Here is a 14,508-nt window from a genome sequence, read left to right on the forward strand (position 1 = left end):
CCCCCAGCCCGTGGTGCTGCCACCCACAGTCAGTATGCATCCTAGTTTGCGTCTTTGTGGCTGTGATAAACACCATGAATAGAAGCAGTGTGGAGGAAGGAAGGATTTATCTTGGTCTATACTTCGGTCACACGGTCCATCCTTTCAGGAAGTCAGTCAGCAAGAATGCAGGCAGGAGCGTGAAGCGAACACATGGTGAGTGCTCCTCACTGGCTCACGCAGGAGCGTGAAGCGGACTCATGGGTGAATCTCCTCACTGGCTCACGCAGGAGCATGAAGCGGACTCATGGGTGAATCTCCTCACTGGCTCGCTCTCTGGCTTGCTTAGCCAGCTTTCTCATTTCTTGTATTTTTGTTGTTGTTTTGAGAGACAGTCCTCCTTATCCCCAGCTGGCCTAGAACTCACTATGTAGACCAGGCCAGCCTCCATCTCACACAAATTCATCTGCCTCTGCCTTGCCAGTGTTGGAATTAAAGGTGTGCGTCATCCCACTCAGCTTACCTAACTTTCTTTTTGTTTAAATTTTATTATTTTTATTTTATGTATACGAGTATATTGCCTGCCTGCATGTAAATGCTGGTGAAGGTCAGAAGATGGCGTAGGATCCCCAGGAACTGGAGGATGGTTGCTAGTTGCCGTATGGGTGCTGGGAGTTGAACCCGAGTCCTCTGCAAGATTAGCTATTGCTCTTAACCGCTGAGCCATCTTTCCAGCCCTCAGCTGGCTTTCTTACGCAGCCCAGGCCCACCTGCCTAGGGATGGTGTCACCTACATGGGCTAGGCCCTTCCACATCAATCATTGATCAAGACAGTGTCCAACAGACATGTTCACAGGTCATTCTGATCTAGGAATTCCTCGGTTGAGGCTCTCTCTTCCCAGGTGACACTAGGTTGTGTCAAGTTGACAGCTGAAGCTGACGAGGACTGGGTAGGTCTTCCAACCTTAGCCCAATCTAAAACTTCCCTCACAGACATGTCCAGAGGTTTGACTCCTAGAGCGAGTCTAGATCCTGTCCTGTTGACAATTTATACTAACCCTCAGGATACATAGGCTAAAACTTGTCAATTTCAAAATAGTCACATGACAACCTCATCATAATTGGTATGATAAAATATGTTCTTTCTTTATAAATGGCGTAGTGCTTATTGTCAGTAGGAATTCCTCACCGTCTCCCTTGCCCTGTGCTTCCATTGTCAAAGCACTGCTCAATTAGCCGAGAGTGTGCAGGATGCTCACAGATCGTTACAGATGTTATTTAAGATTCTTTTGGCTGTTGAGCAATATTCTTTGCTTCCTTAAAATAACACTTTTCTGGATGTGGAGATGGTTCTTAAGTAAAGTGCTTGTCTGGCAAGTGTGAGGATTGGAATGTAGATCTCATGTGAATGCCAGGTGAGCATGGCAGCCTGCCTCTGATCCCAGCCCTTAGGAGGTAGAGACAACTAGCTGAGTCATGAGCTCTGGATTTAAGTGAGAGACTCTGCCTCAGTATAGAAGGTGGTGAACAGTCAAGGAATTCAGCCGACATCAACCTCCGACCTCCACATGCATGTGCACGTGCACCTGTACACATACACATGTGCTCACACACATGTGAACACATGTCACATGCACATACACACAAAGGATAGAAATAAAATAAAAATTTTAAAATAGCACTTTTATAACATGGATGAAGTTTATGTTCATTGTACAAACTTCAGGAGAGATTCTCCTTAAATGGTACAATTGTTTAAAATAATTGTCATGTTGCACAGTTATATTATCTTTATAGCTGTACCTACAGAAGTTTACTTCTGGAGGAAGAAAAGGGAAGGGCAGAAGGTACTTCCCACTGGAGTCTGCGAGATACATATTCATTTAGACTGGTTCCCACACACAACCTAGGGAAAACTACAGGAGGGGGCTCCGAGAATGCAGTGTCTGTGTAATACTTCAGCTGCTGGTTCCCACACACAACCTAGGGAAAACTACAGGAGGGGGCTCCGAGAGTGCAGTGTCTGTGTAATACCTCAGCTGCTGGTTCCCACACACAACCTAGGGAAAACTACAGGAGGGGGCTCCGAGAGTGCAGTGTCTGTGTAATACTTCAGCTGCTATTTAGGTTGATATTTTAATCTCCTCTGTTCATCTTTCATTTTAATTATATTTTGTAGTAGACAGAGCACACACATTGAACATACTGAATTATATCATATATATACCAAACCTCTGTGATAGGAGCCAGCCTGGAGGTTAGTGTTCTGCACACTTTCTGGGTGGCCAGTTTCCATACTGTACCACGTGTGTAGGCTAAGAGTGATGTTCGGTTCCTAAACAAGAAGGGCTTATTTTATTTTGTCCTTTTAAATAATGAAAATCCACCAGTGGATTTTAAAGTTTTCTAATCTAGTATTAATGATATATTTGTTAATTGCTATGTTGTAATTTCTTATTTTTCAGAAAAATGCTACTTTGGGGGTTTTGTATGTTTGTTTTGAGACAGGATCTTCCTGTAGCTCCAGCTGGTCTGGAACTTGATACATGGACCAGGCTGTCCTTGAACTCACAGAGATCCCAGATATCTGCCTACTTCTGCTTCCTGAGTGCTTGGATTAAAGGCATGTGCCACCATGCCCAGCAGAAAAATGCTATTTTGAAAATATTTCCAACATTTGTTAAACAACCTAAAGCAAAGGATTTTAAAATATGTTCCCCCCAAGTAAAAACTTCACTCAAGCTCATTATAGTATGGGCTCCTCCTCCTATTACACTTAAAAGGTGAAATAGGCAGGACAGATGGCTCAGTGGTTAAGAACACTGACCGGTCTTGCAGAGGACCTGGATTCAGTTCCCAGAACCCATATGGTGGCTAACAAGTCAGTAACTCCATTTCCAGGGGATCTAATGGTGTCTTCTGACCTTCACAGACATTGCAGGACATGGGTGCAGAGCACTGATAACACATAAAAATTGTGGGCCCTGAATTTGTTTAGAGGAACAAAACCAAATACGTTGAGCTGGGTTGGTCCAGATTGGCAATTCCTCTCACAGGGATTAAAATTAGTTAGAATGAGGAAGTTGTTTTGCCTTGTTGGAGTTACTATGCCCAGATGTCACTAGAGGTCTCCAGTAGAAGTTGCTTTGTATGAGAAACAATGAACTAGAATAAATAACTTGTGTGTCTTGGGTGTCTTTAAGACTCTGTTGATTGCTCCAAGACTTTAAAATGTGAATCAGATAATTCTGCTGTATGAAATAAAAAAAAAAAAAAGTTGTGCTGTAAAGTAAAAAAAAAAAAAAAAAAAATGTGAATCAGAGGCATCCGTGGGCTTATTGTGGCTTGTGATGCAGAAGTTCTGGCTTGGGAATCCCACCCTTTGTACTTTCCCACCCAGTCTCACCCTACGCCTACACAAAGCAGTATGCTGGGAAGCAGACTAAAACACTGGCTGTTTGTACAACTGCCATTTCCAAGAAATCAATTTCATATCTGTGTCATAACTTATTTTATTTTAGAAGGAATATCTAGCAAGGATGTAGTTTTTTTTAAAAAATGTTATTTTTCACATTAAATAGCCTCAAGTCTAAGAGACTTTACTGCTGTATTTTAGGTATCTAAACTTCTGAATTCTGGAGTCTATTTAATACACAAAGAACTGATAACATTATTACAAGATGAATCACTGGAGGTAATACAAGTTCTTATTCCTCGGTATTACATTGGGTTGATCTTTTTTTAAAAAATTGGGACTTAAAGTATGTTCAACTTTAAAATGAAGTATGTGTTTGTTTATTAAGAAAAATTTAGGAAATGTCAACCAGTGGACAAAAGACAGCCCTTGAAACCACTAGTGTTTATACATTGTAGTTTTTCTATTAAGTGTTATATTTTTCTGTTACAGGTTTTTATTTTATTTTACATACTTGTAATCATTTTCCATGTTGTATTTTTCTTTTAGCGTTGTTTAGGGGGTATTGTGCCTTATGTATGTACTTGTGAAGATTTCTGAATGCTTCATTTTAATGCTGGATTTAGTACATCCCATTCACCTAAATGACTGTTAGCCTACCGAGGCTCAGTTCATCAGGTAATACCTGAGGATATTACCTGATGTAGGTCTCTTTCCAAAGTTGGAAAGCAGTTCTGAGTATGTTAGCTGGAGTGAGGTAGCTGTCTCCAATTTAGACCAATGGAAGATGCACAAATCTCTCAAAAACTAGACTGGGGAGGGCAAAATCTTTCTAAGACTTTTCAGCAAGAAGACGGCAGACTAAGAAAATAGCAACCCCCAAATGCGTTTGGTCAATAATATTTCTGTGTCAAGTTGAAATATGGATTTAATTAATTTAGTCAAAAAAACATAATAACCACTATAAAAGTAATCAATATCTCTATTAAAAGGTACTAGATGCTCTTATAAATCATCTTCCAGAAATCTTGGAACTTATGACCACTGGTGGAGAAAGCAGTGTTCAAGAAAATAAGGTAAATATCATCTACCAGAAAACTCTCTGAACTGTCAGTATTATCCTACTCTACAGTGTGGTTGAGAGGAATCAGTGAAGGAATGCACAGGAAACATTTGGAATGGTGCTTGAGCCTCGTGGTGGTGAGTGTCCAACTCTCTGTGCATTTGGTAGGACCCAGGAATGGCAGGTAGCACATCTCCAACTGGCTTTCAAACTTAGATGAGGGGGTTGGAGAGATGGCTCAGAGGTTAAGAACTTGTTCTGCTCTTGCAGAGGACCCAAGTTTGGTTCCCAGAAACGACCTGTAATCCAGCTTCAAGGGGAGCTGATACCCTCTTCTAGCCTCCACAGGCACTGCACTCAGTGTGTACAAACTCCCATATAGACACAGACATATACATATGATTAAAAATAATAATAAAATAAAATAAACCCCAAATTTCCATGAGCCTTCTTTTCCAGAAAGAGGACGAGAGGTAGGTTACATTCCTGCCCCTGAGCTATATTTGGGAGAGTCACCATGAGATGCTGATAATTAATTAGAAAGGCCAAATTCCTGTCCTTTCCTGGAGGCATTAGAAGGCCGAGAAGTAATAGGCACGACCCACTAGATTTACTCAGCAGGTGGAGTGAGGCTAGGGCCTTCAGTTCCTCACTCTTTCCTCAGGGTGGGTACTGACTGCGCTGTGGACCAAAGGCACAAAAGGTCACGTACTCTTCTGCCTTCTCGTTCCCAGCACTTCTGCTCTATGGGTGACTCAGTGAAGTGGAAAAATCTCTAAAGGAAGATTATTTTCAAATACAGTACTATCTAGCCATTGAACTTGTTTTTATAGTAAACATGCAAGCAACTAAATAAAGCAGTGCCTGCCACTAGTAGTGCTCATGAAAGACCACTGGCATTTTAGCGGCTCCGTTGTCCTCTGCAGTTCCTACAGAGTAGTTCTTATGTTACCACAATTCTTATTTATTGTCTTTGGAATTTGTATTCATGTTTCCAATATTAATGAATATTCCAAGAATACCAAACAGGATAAATGGTGGGAATTTAGAAGGTCAAACTTGCCAGCAGTGCTATGTAAGAAATGTTGCTCCAGGCAAAGTAGTAGTCTTGGCAATCAACCCGACAGGAAGGAGTCTGGTCTCTCAACATCTCATTTCCAGGCACTAATTTTACTTAAGAATTTTTCAAAGTGTTTGTTTCACCAGATAACTCCATCACAGTGAGAACTGGGATGACGTCTAAACTCTGAAACCCTTCCTCAGTGATGCTGAGGCTCCATGCTGAAGGTGGAGAGCTTGGTCACTGTTGGCTCTTTGCGTGCCTTTCTTTCCAGTTGTCCTCTCTGCCTGACTTGATCCCGGCTCTCACGGCCGCTGAGCAGCGAGCTGCAGCCTCTCTCAAGTGGAGGACCCACGAGAAGCTGCTGCAGAAATATGCCTGTCTGCCTCACATCATATCCAGCGATCAGATTTATTACCGTTTCTTACAAAGAATGTTCACCATCGTGATGACAAATGTGAGCCCTGCACCTTTTACCTGACACTTTTGGACTTGGGGTTGAACTGGGCACATTATTCACATTTTCAAAGTGTGAGGAGCTTGGGGCCTCTGAGTCAGCCTGGGAGGGTAGCATCCCCCAGGTCAGGATGTCTTTGCTTCTCCTCTAGTTTGCCCTTTGCCCTTCCACCCCCTGCTGTATGGAGGTGTGAACAGCTGTGATTCAACTCACAAGTACCCTTTCTGTTTGCAGCTGGGGTGGAGGGGTGGGGTGTGGGGGGTGGCATGTTGATAGACTTACCTCAAATTTTTCTTTGTTGTTGTTTTTTGAAATAGAGATCTTATAGCCCAGGCTGCCCTCAAACTTTCTATGTAGGTAAAAATGACCTTGAATTCCTGATCTTTCTGCCTCTAAAGCTGGGGTTATAAGCATGTGCCATCCTTCTTGGTTTATGGGGTTTATGGGGTATTGAGCATTGAACTAGGGCTTCATGAATGCTGGGCAAGTTTTCTACTGACTGAGCTACATCTCAAGCCCTTCAGCTCAGTCTCACCACAGTTCTTCTGGAGAGGAATGCTGACTGGACTTAGATGTCAACTGCCAAGGGACTTCTGCTCCAATATGCCCTCTGATACCACCCACAGTTTCAGTGTCTCATGCTGACAGGGCCTTTATTCCCATGTCTCCCCATAGGTCCCTACGGATTAGTCTAGGCATTTTGTGTTTTATAGTGTCTGCCTGGGAACTGTGTAATGGTCGGTGTCACACTGAAACATGGACGGCTCAGTTGAGATAACCTTATATTATGGTGAAAGGAGTAAGGAATCGCTGCTCAGAAGAGCTGCATTTGAACCTCATAAAGTCAGCCCTCTGTCTTTGTGTAAAAACCTTTTGGGGAGGGTTCTTTACCAGAGTTCACTGCACATATACTCTGACATGGTAGTAACATATTTTTTGAAGTTTAAAAAAAGCTCTAACCACTGGGGGGTGTAACTCAGTGGTAGAGGTTGACCAGCTCTCAGGAGGTCATAGGTTCAATTTCCATGTGTGGTGGGGAACCTCTCCATATGTTCTATTTTAGAATCTGAAAAAAAAAATGTATTTTAACTTTTCATTGTTCTCAACAAAAGGGAAATGAGAATCTGAATCAGTTCAGAAATTCAATATCTAGTTTAGCTTTACAGATTTAAAGAGGAGAAAAAAAAACACTATTGATATTATTTACAACTGAAGTAAGAAAGTAAGATAACCCCTGGAATTCCTACCACTCGAGAATTTTATTGTATACAGCAGTGGAAAACTGAGAGATTATGTTGTAGGTGTAACTCTTAAAAATTGACTTCAGGGCTGCAGAGATGGCCGTTAAGAGCACTGACTGCCCTTGCAGGGGACCCGGGTTCGATTCCCAGCACCCACATAGCGGCTACGAACCGTCCTTGACTCCAGTTCCAGGGGAAATCAGAAACCCTCTTCTGACCTCCGCGGCATTGCACCACCCAGGTGCACTCACATGTGTAGGCAATACACTCGTACACATAAAATGAAAATAATAAATGTTTTTTTAAAAATTGACTTCATTAACATCTTTGCTATGGTAACATCTTTATCACTTTTGCCTTTATGGGTATGCCATAGTGAATGTATGGAAGTCAGAAGATGATAACTTGTGGGCGCCCTTGGGTTTTTCCTTCCATGTGAGTTCCAGGGATCGAACTCAGGTTGTCAGGCTTGGCAGCCAAGTGCCTCTGCATGCTGAGCCAGCTCACACCTCCTCTTTTGTGAGAATGTATTATAGGCCATCTCACAGAAAACTGAGTAGAACTTCCAGTGCCATTCAGCAGTTACGTGAGTGCCTTCTGGGTATGAGGCACTTTCGCAGAGCTAGGGTAAGGAGTGCCAGTTAGTCAGAACTCTGGTGGGGTTTGTGTTCTGAAGCAGGGATTAAGAAATTAACTAGACACAGTAATAGGTGGGGATAAGGGCGATGGAGTTTGTGCCTAGTTGTTGGTCTCAACCTCATTATTGGGTAGGAATGGTGTGTAGGAGACGAGGAAGACACAGTCATCTGTACTCTTGTCCTGTTAGAGAACAGAAGTGGCCCACAGTGAGAGTCAGTGAGTACTTCCGGCATGAGATGTGTTTACACTTTAAAGCGAGTGCTTGATTCTTATAGCTCATTCTGTGTTCAAAATGGACACACAGATTTCCATTTTTAGTTACATATTCGTCATAATAGTCACTCACTGAGCTTTATTAAGTGCCCTGTGCCAGTCATTATTCTAGGTGGCAGGGTTACAAGTTGACCTGTTTTCACACAATTTGTACACTGTTGGAGATACCTGACAAAATTGATGATTCTTAAGTGTCATTTAATTTCCAGTCCATATTAAATGTTTTCCAATTATTCCCCCTACATATGAAAAATTACTTTTTTCTTTGTTGTGGTTTCAGAGAATCTTGCTGTCTAGCCAGGCTGACCTAAAACTCAAACAACCCTTGCCTCTGCCTTCTGTGTGCTAGGATTACAGGCCCCCCCATCTAGCCAAAGTGTACTTGACAGTTGTTTGATTTCAGGATCCAGTTAAGATCTATGCCTGCTTGTTATATCTCTCAACTCTCTTTTAATCTAGAATTTACCCTCTTATTGCTCCCCATGATGCCATGACGTTGAAGTTTGGAAGAGACTAGTCCTCTGGTAGAATATTCTGACTCTCCTTGCTGGATTGCTTCCTTGTGGTCTTAACTTGTTCTTCTGTTCTCTGTGTTTCTTGTAAAGTGATGGATATTTGTCGTTGCTTGCTGAGATTTAGGTTAAGTGTTTCTGCAGAATGCTTTGTACTGCTGTGTTACATACCATACCATATCTGGATAGTTGCTCCACTCTGAGTGAGCGGGACTTACACAGGTGACACTGGCGCTGTTTGTTCCCTTACGGCCTGCAGTTGATTTCGTGACACTCTGAGTACCCGGTGACTAGCCTTTTACTCACTAGTTTAGCATCTATAGCTGGAATCAGTTAATGTATTAGAACTTGCTAAAGAATGACTTAAAATTTTCATCTTTTTTCTGGTGATAGGGGCTTTTGTAGCCCAGACTGGTCTTGAACTCCTGAAATTCCATCATATCTTAGGCATATTTGATGGTATTCTGTGAAGAAGTACTTTGCATCATCTGTGAGGATTGTTTGGTCATTTTAAGATACAGTTTCTAAATAAACTCCTAATCCTTTTCCTCCTATCATTAGAGCTGCAAATTGATACAATAGCTACTGTAAAAATATTTTTTAATTTTTATTTTACGTGTATGAGTGTATTGCCTGCATGTGTGTAAGTGCTCCCGTGTTATACAGTGCCCACAGGGATCAGAAAAGGGTGTCAGATCCCCTGAAACTGAAGTTAATGGATGGTTGCTAGCTGCCATATGGGTGCTGGGAATCGAGCCTGAGTCCTCTGCAAGTGCAGCTGTGCTCTTAACTGCTGAGCCATCACTCCAGCCTCAGCCACTTCTAATGCTGAGAAAGAATTCTTTTGATTTTTTGTCTGACTTCCTCTTTTAGACCTATTTTAAAGGATATTAAACCATGTTTTAAGTGGTTGGAATCATTATTCTTTGTGTTCAAATTATAACTTCTTCGAGCTGTATTTTTAGTACTTTTACTTGGTGTATGTATGTATGTGTGTGGAGGGGTGTGTGTACATTTTCATGTGGGTGTGTATATGTGTGTACATTTGGAAGACACAGGTCAATGTGAGGTTTCTCCCTTGAGAACTTGTCACTTTATTTTTTGAGACAGGGCCTCTCCTGAGCTTAGAGCTTTTTAATTCAGCCAGGCTGGTTGTCCAATGAGCTTCAGGGATCCACTGTCTCACCCCTTCCCCTAATGCTGGGGTAGCAGGTACCTGCTCCCATACATACCACGCGGATGCTGGGGATCTGAACTCAGGTCCTTGCGCTTATGCACCAGGCACTTGCCTGCCTGAGCCATCCTCCCAGCCCCCCTTTTTTTCTGCTTTAAAATTTTTTTTATTTTTTTATTTCTTATGTGTATGTGAGAATATTGCCTACATGTACGTAAGTGCACCCATATCATGTAATGCCCACGGAGATCAGAAGAGCATGTTGGATCCCCTGGAACTGGAGTTATGGATGCTTGTTAGTCACCATGTGGGTGCTGGGAACTGAACCCAGGTCCTCTACAAGAGCAGCCGGTGCTCTTAACTGCTGAGCCGTCTCTCCAGCCGCCCCCCTTTTTTCCCCTGCTTTTGACATTATATTTGTCATTGATTTCATCTACAAAGCACATTTGCCTTGTACTATAAGACATAATATATGTATTATATGAGGTATAAGCTAAGTATATTTTCATATGACTGGTATACATGCATTTGAAATTCTATCATTCTACACCAAATGGAAGAAAAGAGTAATAGGCATTTGTTTAGTTCACTGTCTAAAATTCATTTTAAGTTCTATTGTATTTCTGATTATGTATATTTCTTTAAATTTATTTTTATTGAACTTTTTTGTATATTTCATACAAAACATTTCAATCAATCTTAATCATCTTTATACCCCCTTCCCCACTGGCACCCTCCCACAGCCCCCCCCCACTGAAATTCATACATTCTATTGTTACGCCCAGATCTCGTGACCCCAAGTGACCACCAAGGAGTCGAGAGTATATGCAACAGCAAAGAGCTTTTTTTCGGGCTTAAGCTCAGGCCCTCAGATTTCACCGACATATCGGATCCGTACCGAGAGCCCCGATCTAGGGTTGGGTAGGCTTTTATAGGGAAGTTTCACAGAAGCCTGCGCGGCGCCAAGCATCCTTTAAAATGATTGGATGGTCCTATGCCCTAAGTACAGGGAGGGTTCTTATTGGTAGGAGCTGTCTTTAGGGCAGTGGAATGCACTGACTGTTATCTGTGGGGCCAGAAGTTTCTGTTTTTACCTTATAAGGCTTTTACATGCCCAGGCTTGCTTGAAACAACTAGCCAAAATGGAGTCAGTGTATTCTGACTCTTGCATTTTGACTCTTCACTGTCATTTGTGTTAAGGTGTATTGTGTCAAGTTAGTTAGTGTCCCCAGTGCAAGTTCAGGTTATCTGGAGTTCTTTGCTTTAGGAAGATCAGCTCTTCTTCACCTAGCAGTAATAAGTTGCCAATATTTCTTCAGCTAAGATAGGGGTCTGCTGACCATTTCCCCAGTTCTATGTCGAGTTTTTGTCTGCTTGCGTTTGCATGGGACTTGTGTATGCTGACACCATTGCTGTAGATTCATATGAGCAGGGTCCCAGGAGCTTGTAGGACTCTTTCCATGTGGTCATGCACCTCCTCCCTGGCTCTACAATCTTTCTACCCCCTCTTCTGCCATGGTCCCTGAGCCCTGGGTGGATGAAGTTTAATACAGGAGTCCTGTCCAAGGACCAGCATTCTGTATATTCTGTGCTTTGCCATTTGAGACCTTTTGTGTTCCTGGCCCTTTGTTGCATGAGAAACTTCATTTATGAGAATTATACATTTCTTAAAATGTCTGTTCTAAACCATAGCAGATACCTTCCTTTTATATCCAACAGTTTAAAATATCACATAGCTTAGTTGCAGATAGACTGGAGACAGCTTGTGTAGGATGGAGGGGGACAGACAGTACAGTACCATCTCGAAGTACTACTGAATGTCAAGGAGTCCCACTATAGTAGTTTGGATCTTAGGTAATGGCATATTGTGGTATTTATATGTAAGTCAGGTGGCAAACATGAATTTACAGTGGACACAAAGTACCTGGTTCAGAGATTTTTCTTTATTATATTAGTTTTTTTGTTTTTTATTTTTCTTTTGCTCTAATTCCCAGAAAAGTATAACTGGTTGAATTCATTTAGGATTAAGGTTCTACTTAATGGCATGGTAGGACTTCAAAGGACAAGAGTTTGGCATACTGGTGATGTTACCAGTCAGCTGGCTGGGGTCCTTTTGCTCTACCTGGTGCTACACTGTCTAGTCCAATGCTTCTTGTGCAGGTCTAGGGCACCTGGACCCTTACCTATACTGTAAGGTGACAAATACTGTAGCTCTCCTGTAGGCCCAGGGTGCCAAGATCCTTACATCTATGACGACAAGTGTCATGGCTCTCCTGTAGGCCTAGAAATTTGAGGTTCCTTGGCCCTGGACAGTGGCCAGCTTTGCAGCTTCTGTGCTTAGGCATCTAAAGTCCCAGCCCTTGAGAGTGACTTACATTACAGCACCTAGGCCCAAACTGCCTGAGACCCTGGGCCCTTATGTCTCAACAGCCCCAGGACCTGTGTTTTCCTCTCCTCTAGCTCCTTATAGACTTCTGCCCTCTTTTGCCTCTGCTCTGGACCTTCTGTCTCCATCTCTGTCCTCCTGCTGTTTCCCTTGTTCCTGTCCTGAATTCTTCAGCCCCCTCTTGTCTTTGAGACCACTGCCAGAGCTGCAGCTGCTGCTGGGGAACTGTTGCACATGTCACAGCCGGGGCATCCACTGTGCTCTGCTGCCGCTCCTGTGGCTCCTACCTTTGCTGCAGCCATCAAATGCACTGGCTGCTCTGGGTGGCACCACTTCCACAGTTCAGCCACCAGCTGCTGTGCAGTCTCTGCCCCTCCTCTTCTTTCTGCATGTTACCAGCTCAGCCTGCCCTACTATTAATAACTAATGATAAAGATTGTAAGAGGCAAGAAAAGCCCTTCAGAGGAGGCCCATTTTTAGTCTAATGTTGCAGCGTCAAGGGAAGCAGCATGGAGGAGTGTCTCCTACTTGGCTCACAGAGTTGAACAGTTGGCTCTCACAGCTAGAAAAGCAGCATTTGCACCAGTCACAGCAGACCTTCATGTAAATGAAGGACTGTGTTCACACCAATCATGGCATTGTCCCATTGACACTATCACAGCAGTCCTTGTCCTAGGCCACTAGAAGTAGCATTTCCCCTCTGGCTTGGATAGAGATGATTGTAAGGAAAGTCCTGCACCTCCAGGAACTGGAGTTGTGCTTTGACAGCAAGCAGCTGCCATTGTCCTGGGACTTCCAGCCGGCTTTGGACTGACAGACCAGAGACTTCTAAGCTATCAGGAGTTACATCACCCCATCCTCCAGCTTGCTTTTATTTATTATTTATTTATTGAATATTTATTTGTTTATATTTACAGGAAAATAGACATCAGGAGTACTTATAATAAGAGCTTATTGACATTATTATTGATTTTAATAGTGCTTTAAAAGTTTAATGGGGCTTTTAATAATTCTTAACACCTTCCCAGTGCCGTTAGGGAGAGTTGGGTCCTCATCTGTCCCAATAAGAGTGATTGGCATTGTATCCTTCAGGTTTGAAGCTTTATCTCTATCCCAGACCACAGCTCTTACTGCATGATATTGAAGTTGAAGATCCAGGACCGAGCAAAATCATTCAAATGCACATCTAGTTCTGCGATCTCTAAATTCATGTTTTAGAAGTGGCACATTTTTGCGATGTAGCTGACACATGGTATGTTCTTGGAAATGTTTGTTGGATGCAAAGTAATAGTTGCTATTCCAGTGACTGAAAGGATGGATGATGGAAACATATTTGAGAAACAGGTCCTTTAAGATGAGGTGTCAAGGAAATAAGAGTCAAACGTGGATGATTTGAACGTGACTGTGAAGTTCCGTTAGCTTTGGAATAGGATGGAGTGTTGACTCACCTGAGTGGTGCATTAAGTGATGGAGACCACTCCTGAAGGCTTGAGCTTGGAGTCCGAAAGGCAGTGAACGCGAACGCTCCTCTTTCAGTCAATAGCTTGAAACTGATTTCTGGGGATAGTTGTTGAGAATGTATCTTAGGCTAGCATAATTGTCTTCCTGTTTATTTCTTTAAGAATGTCTTACCTGTCCAAAGAGCAGCATCACGAACTCTGTGCATTTTTCTGCGATATAATCGTAAACAAGAGCAGAGGCATGAGGTCATTCAGAAGTTAATTGAACGTGAGTAATCTTTGTCTCTTATTTTGGAAAAAGTTACTAAAGCAGTTGGCCTGAATCATACCTCATGTACATTATATATCATTTTGTAAGCATAAATTAATTGATGGTGATACTGTGTGCTTTTATTTGAGTTTTGTAGGTTAATTTGTATTTTGGAAATCTTTATTGTAGCATCAGAAATCTGTGATAAATGAAAGTAATATGTAATTAGAGTCTTCTTTCATGAGTTCCAACATTTGAGAAAATATATAAGCTTAATGTTGAAAGTCTAGTTTCTACCCTAATGAATTAGCATTTGAAACTAAGTATGAATAGAATATTTATGAATCCAATCATTTATTTTATAATGCTGTTCTCAATATTAATACAGTGAACAAAATGTGGCTTTTTTTTTCTTGAATAGTGTTGACAATACATATGAATGTAAATCTGGTGACCTTTGGTGGTTTGAATGTTTTTAGAAAATTTAACAAAAATCTAATTTGTTAAAGGCTATACTCTAGGCAAAAATCTATAAGGTGCTAATTCTAGGAACATTCGTAACATATATATACAGATATATGTGTGTGTGTGTGTGTATA

General features: G+C 42.0%; 1 protein-coding gene across 1 annotated transcript in view; it reads left to right on the forward strand.

Moving 5' to 3' along the window:
* The window catches only part of Ppp4r4 (protein phosphatase 4 regulatory subunit 4), a gene marked incomplete in the record, with an annotated part of 101,853 nt that overhangs the window by 67,545 nt on the left and 19,800 nt on the right, over positions 1–14,508 (forward strand). Inside the window, 4 exon segments of the mRNA XM_017802741.2 lie at positions 3,597–3,673; positions 4,387–4,470; positions 5,792–5,974; positions 13,822–13,927. Coding sequence (XP_017658230.1) covers positions 3,597–3,673; positions 4,387–4,470; positions 5,792–5,974; positions 13,822–13,927 — 450 coding nt within the window.

This window comes from Nannospalax galili, unplaced genomic scaffold, assembly GCF_000622305.1.
Source record: "Nannospalax galili isolate Female #2095 unplaced genomic scaffold, S.galili_v1.0 scaffold86, whole genome shotgun sequence".
NCBI lineage: Eukaryota > Metazoa > Chordata > Mammalia > Rodentia > Spalacidae > Nannospalax > Nannospalax galili.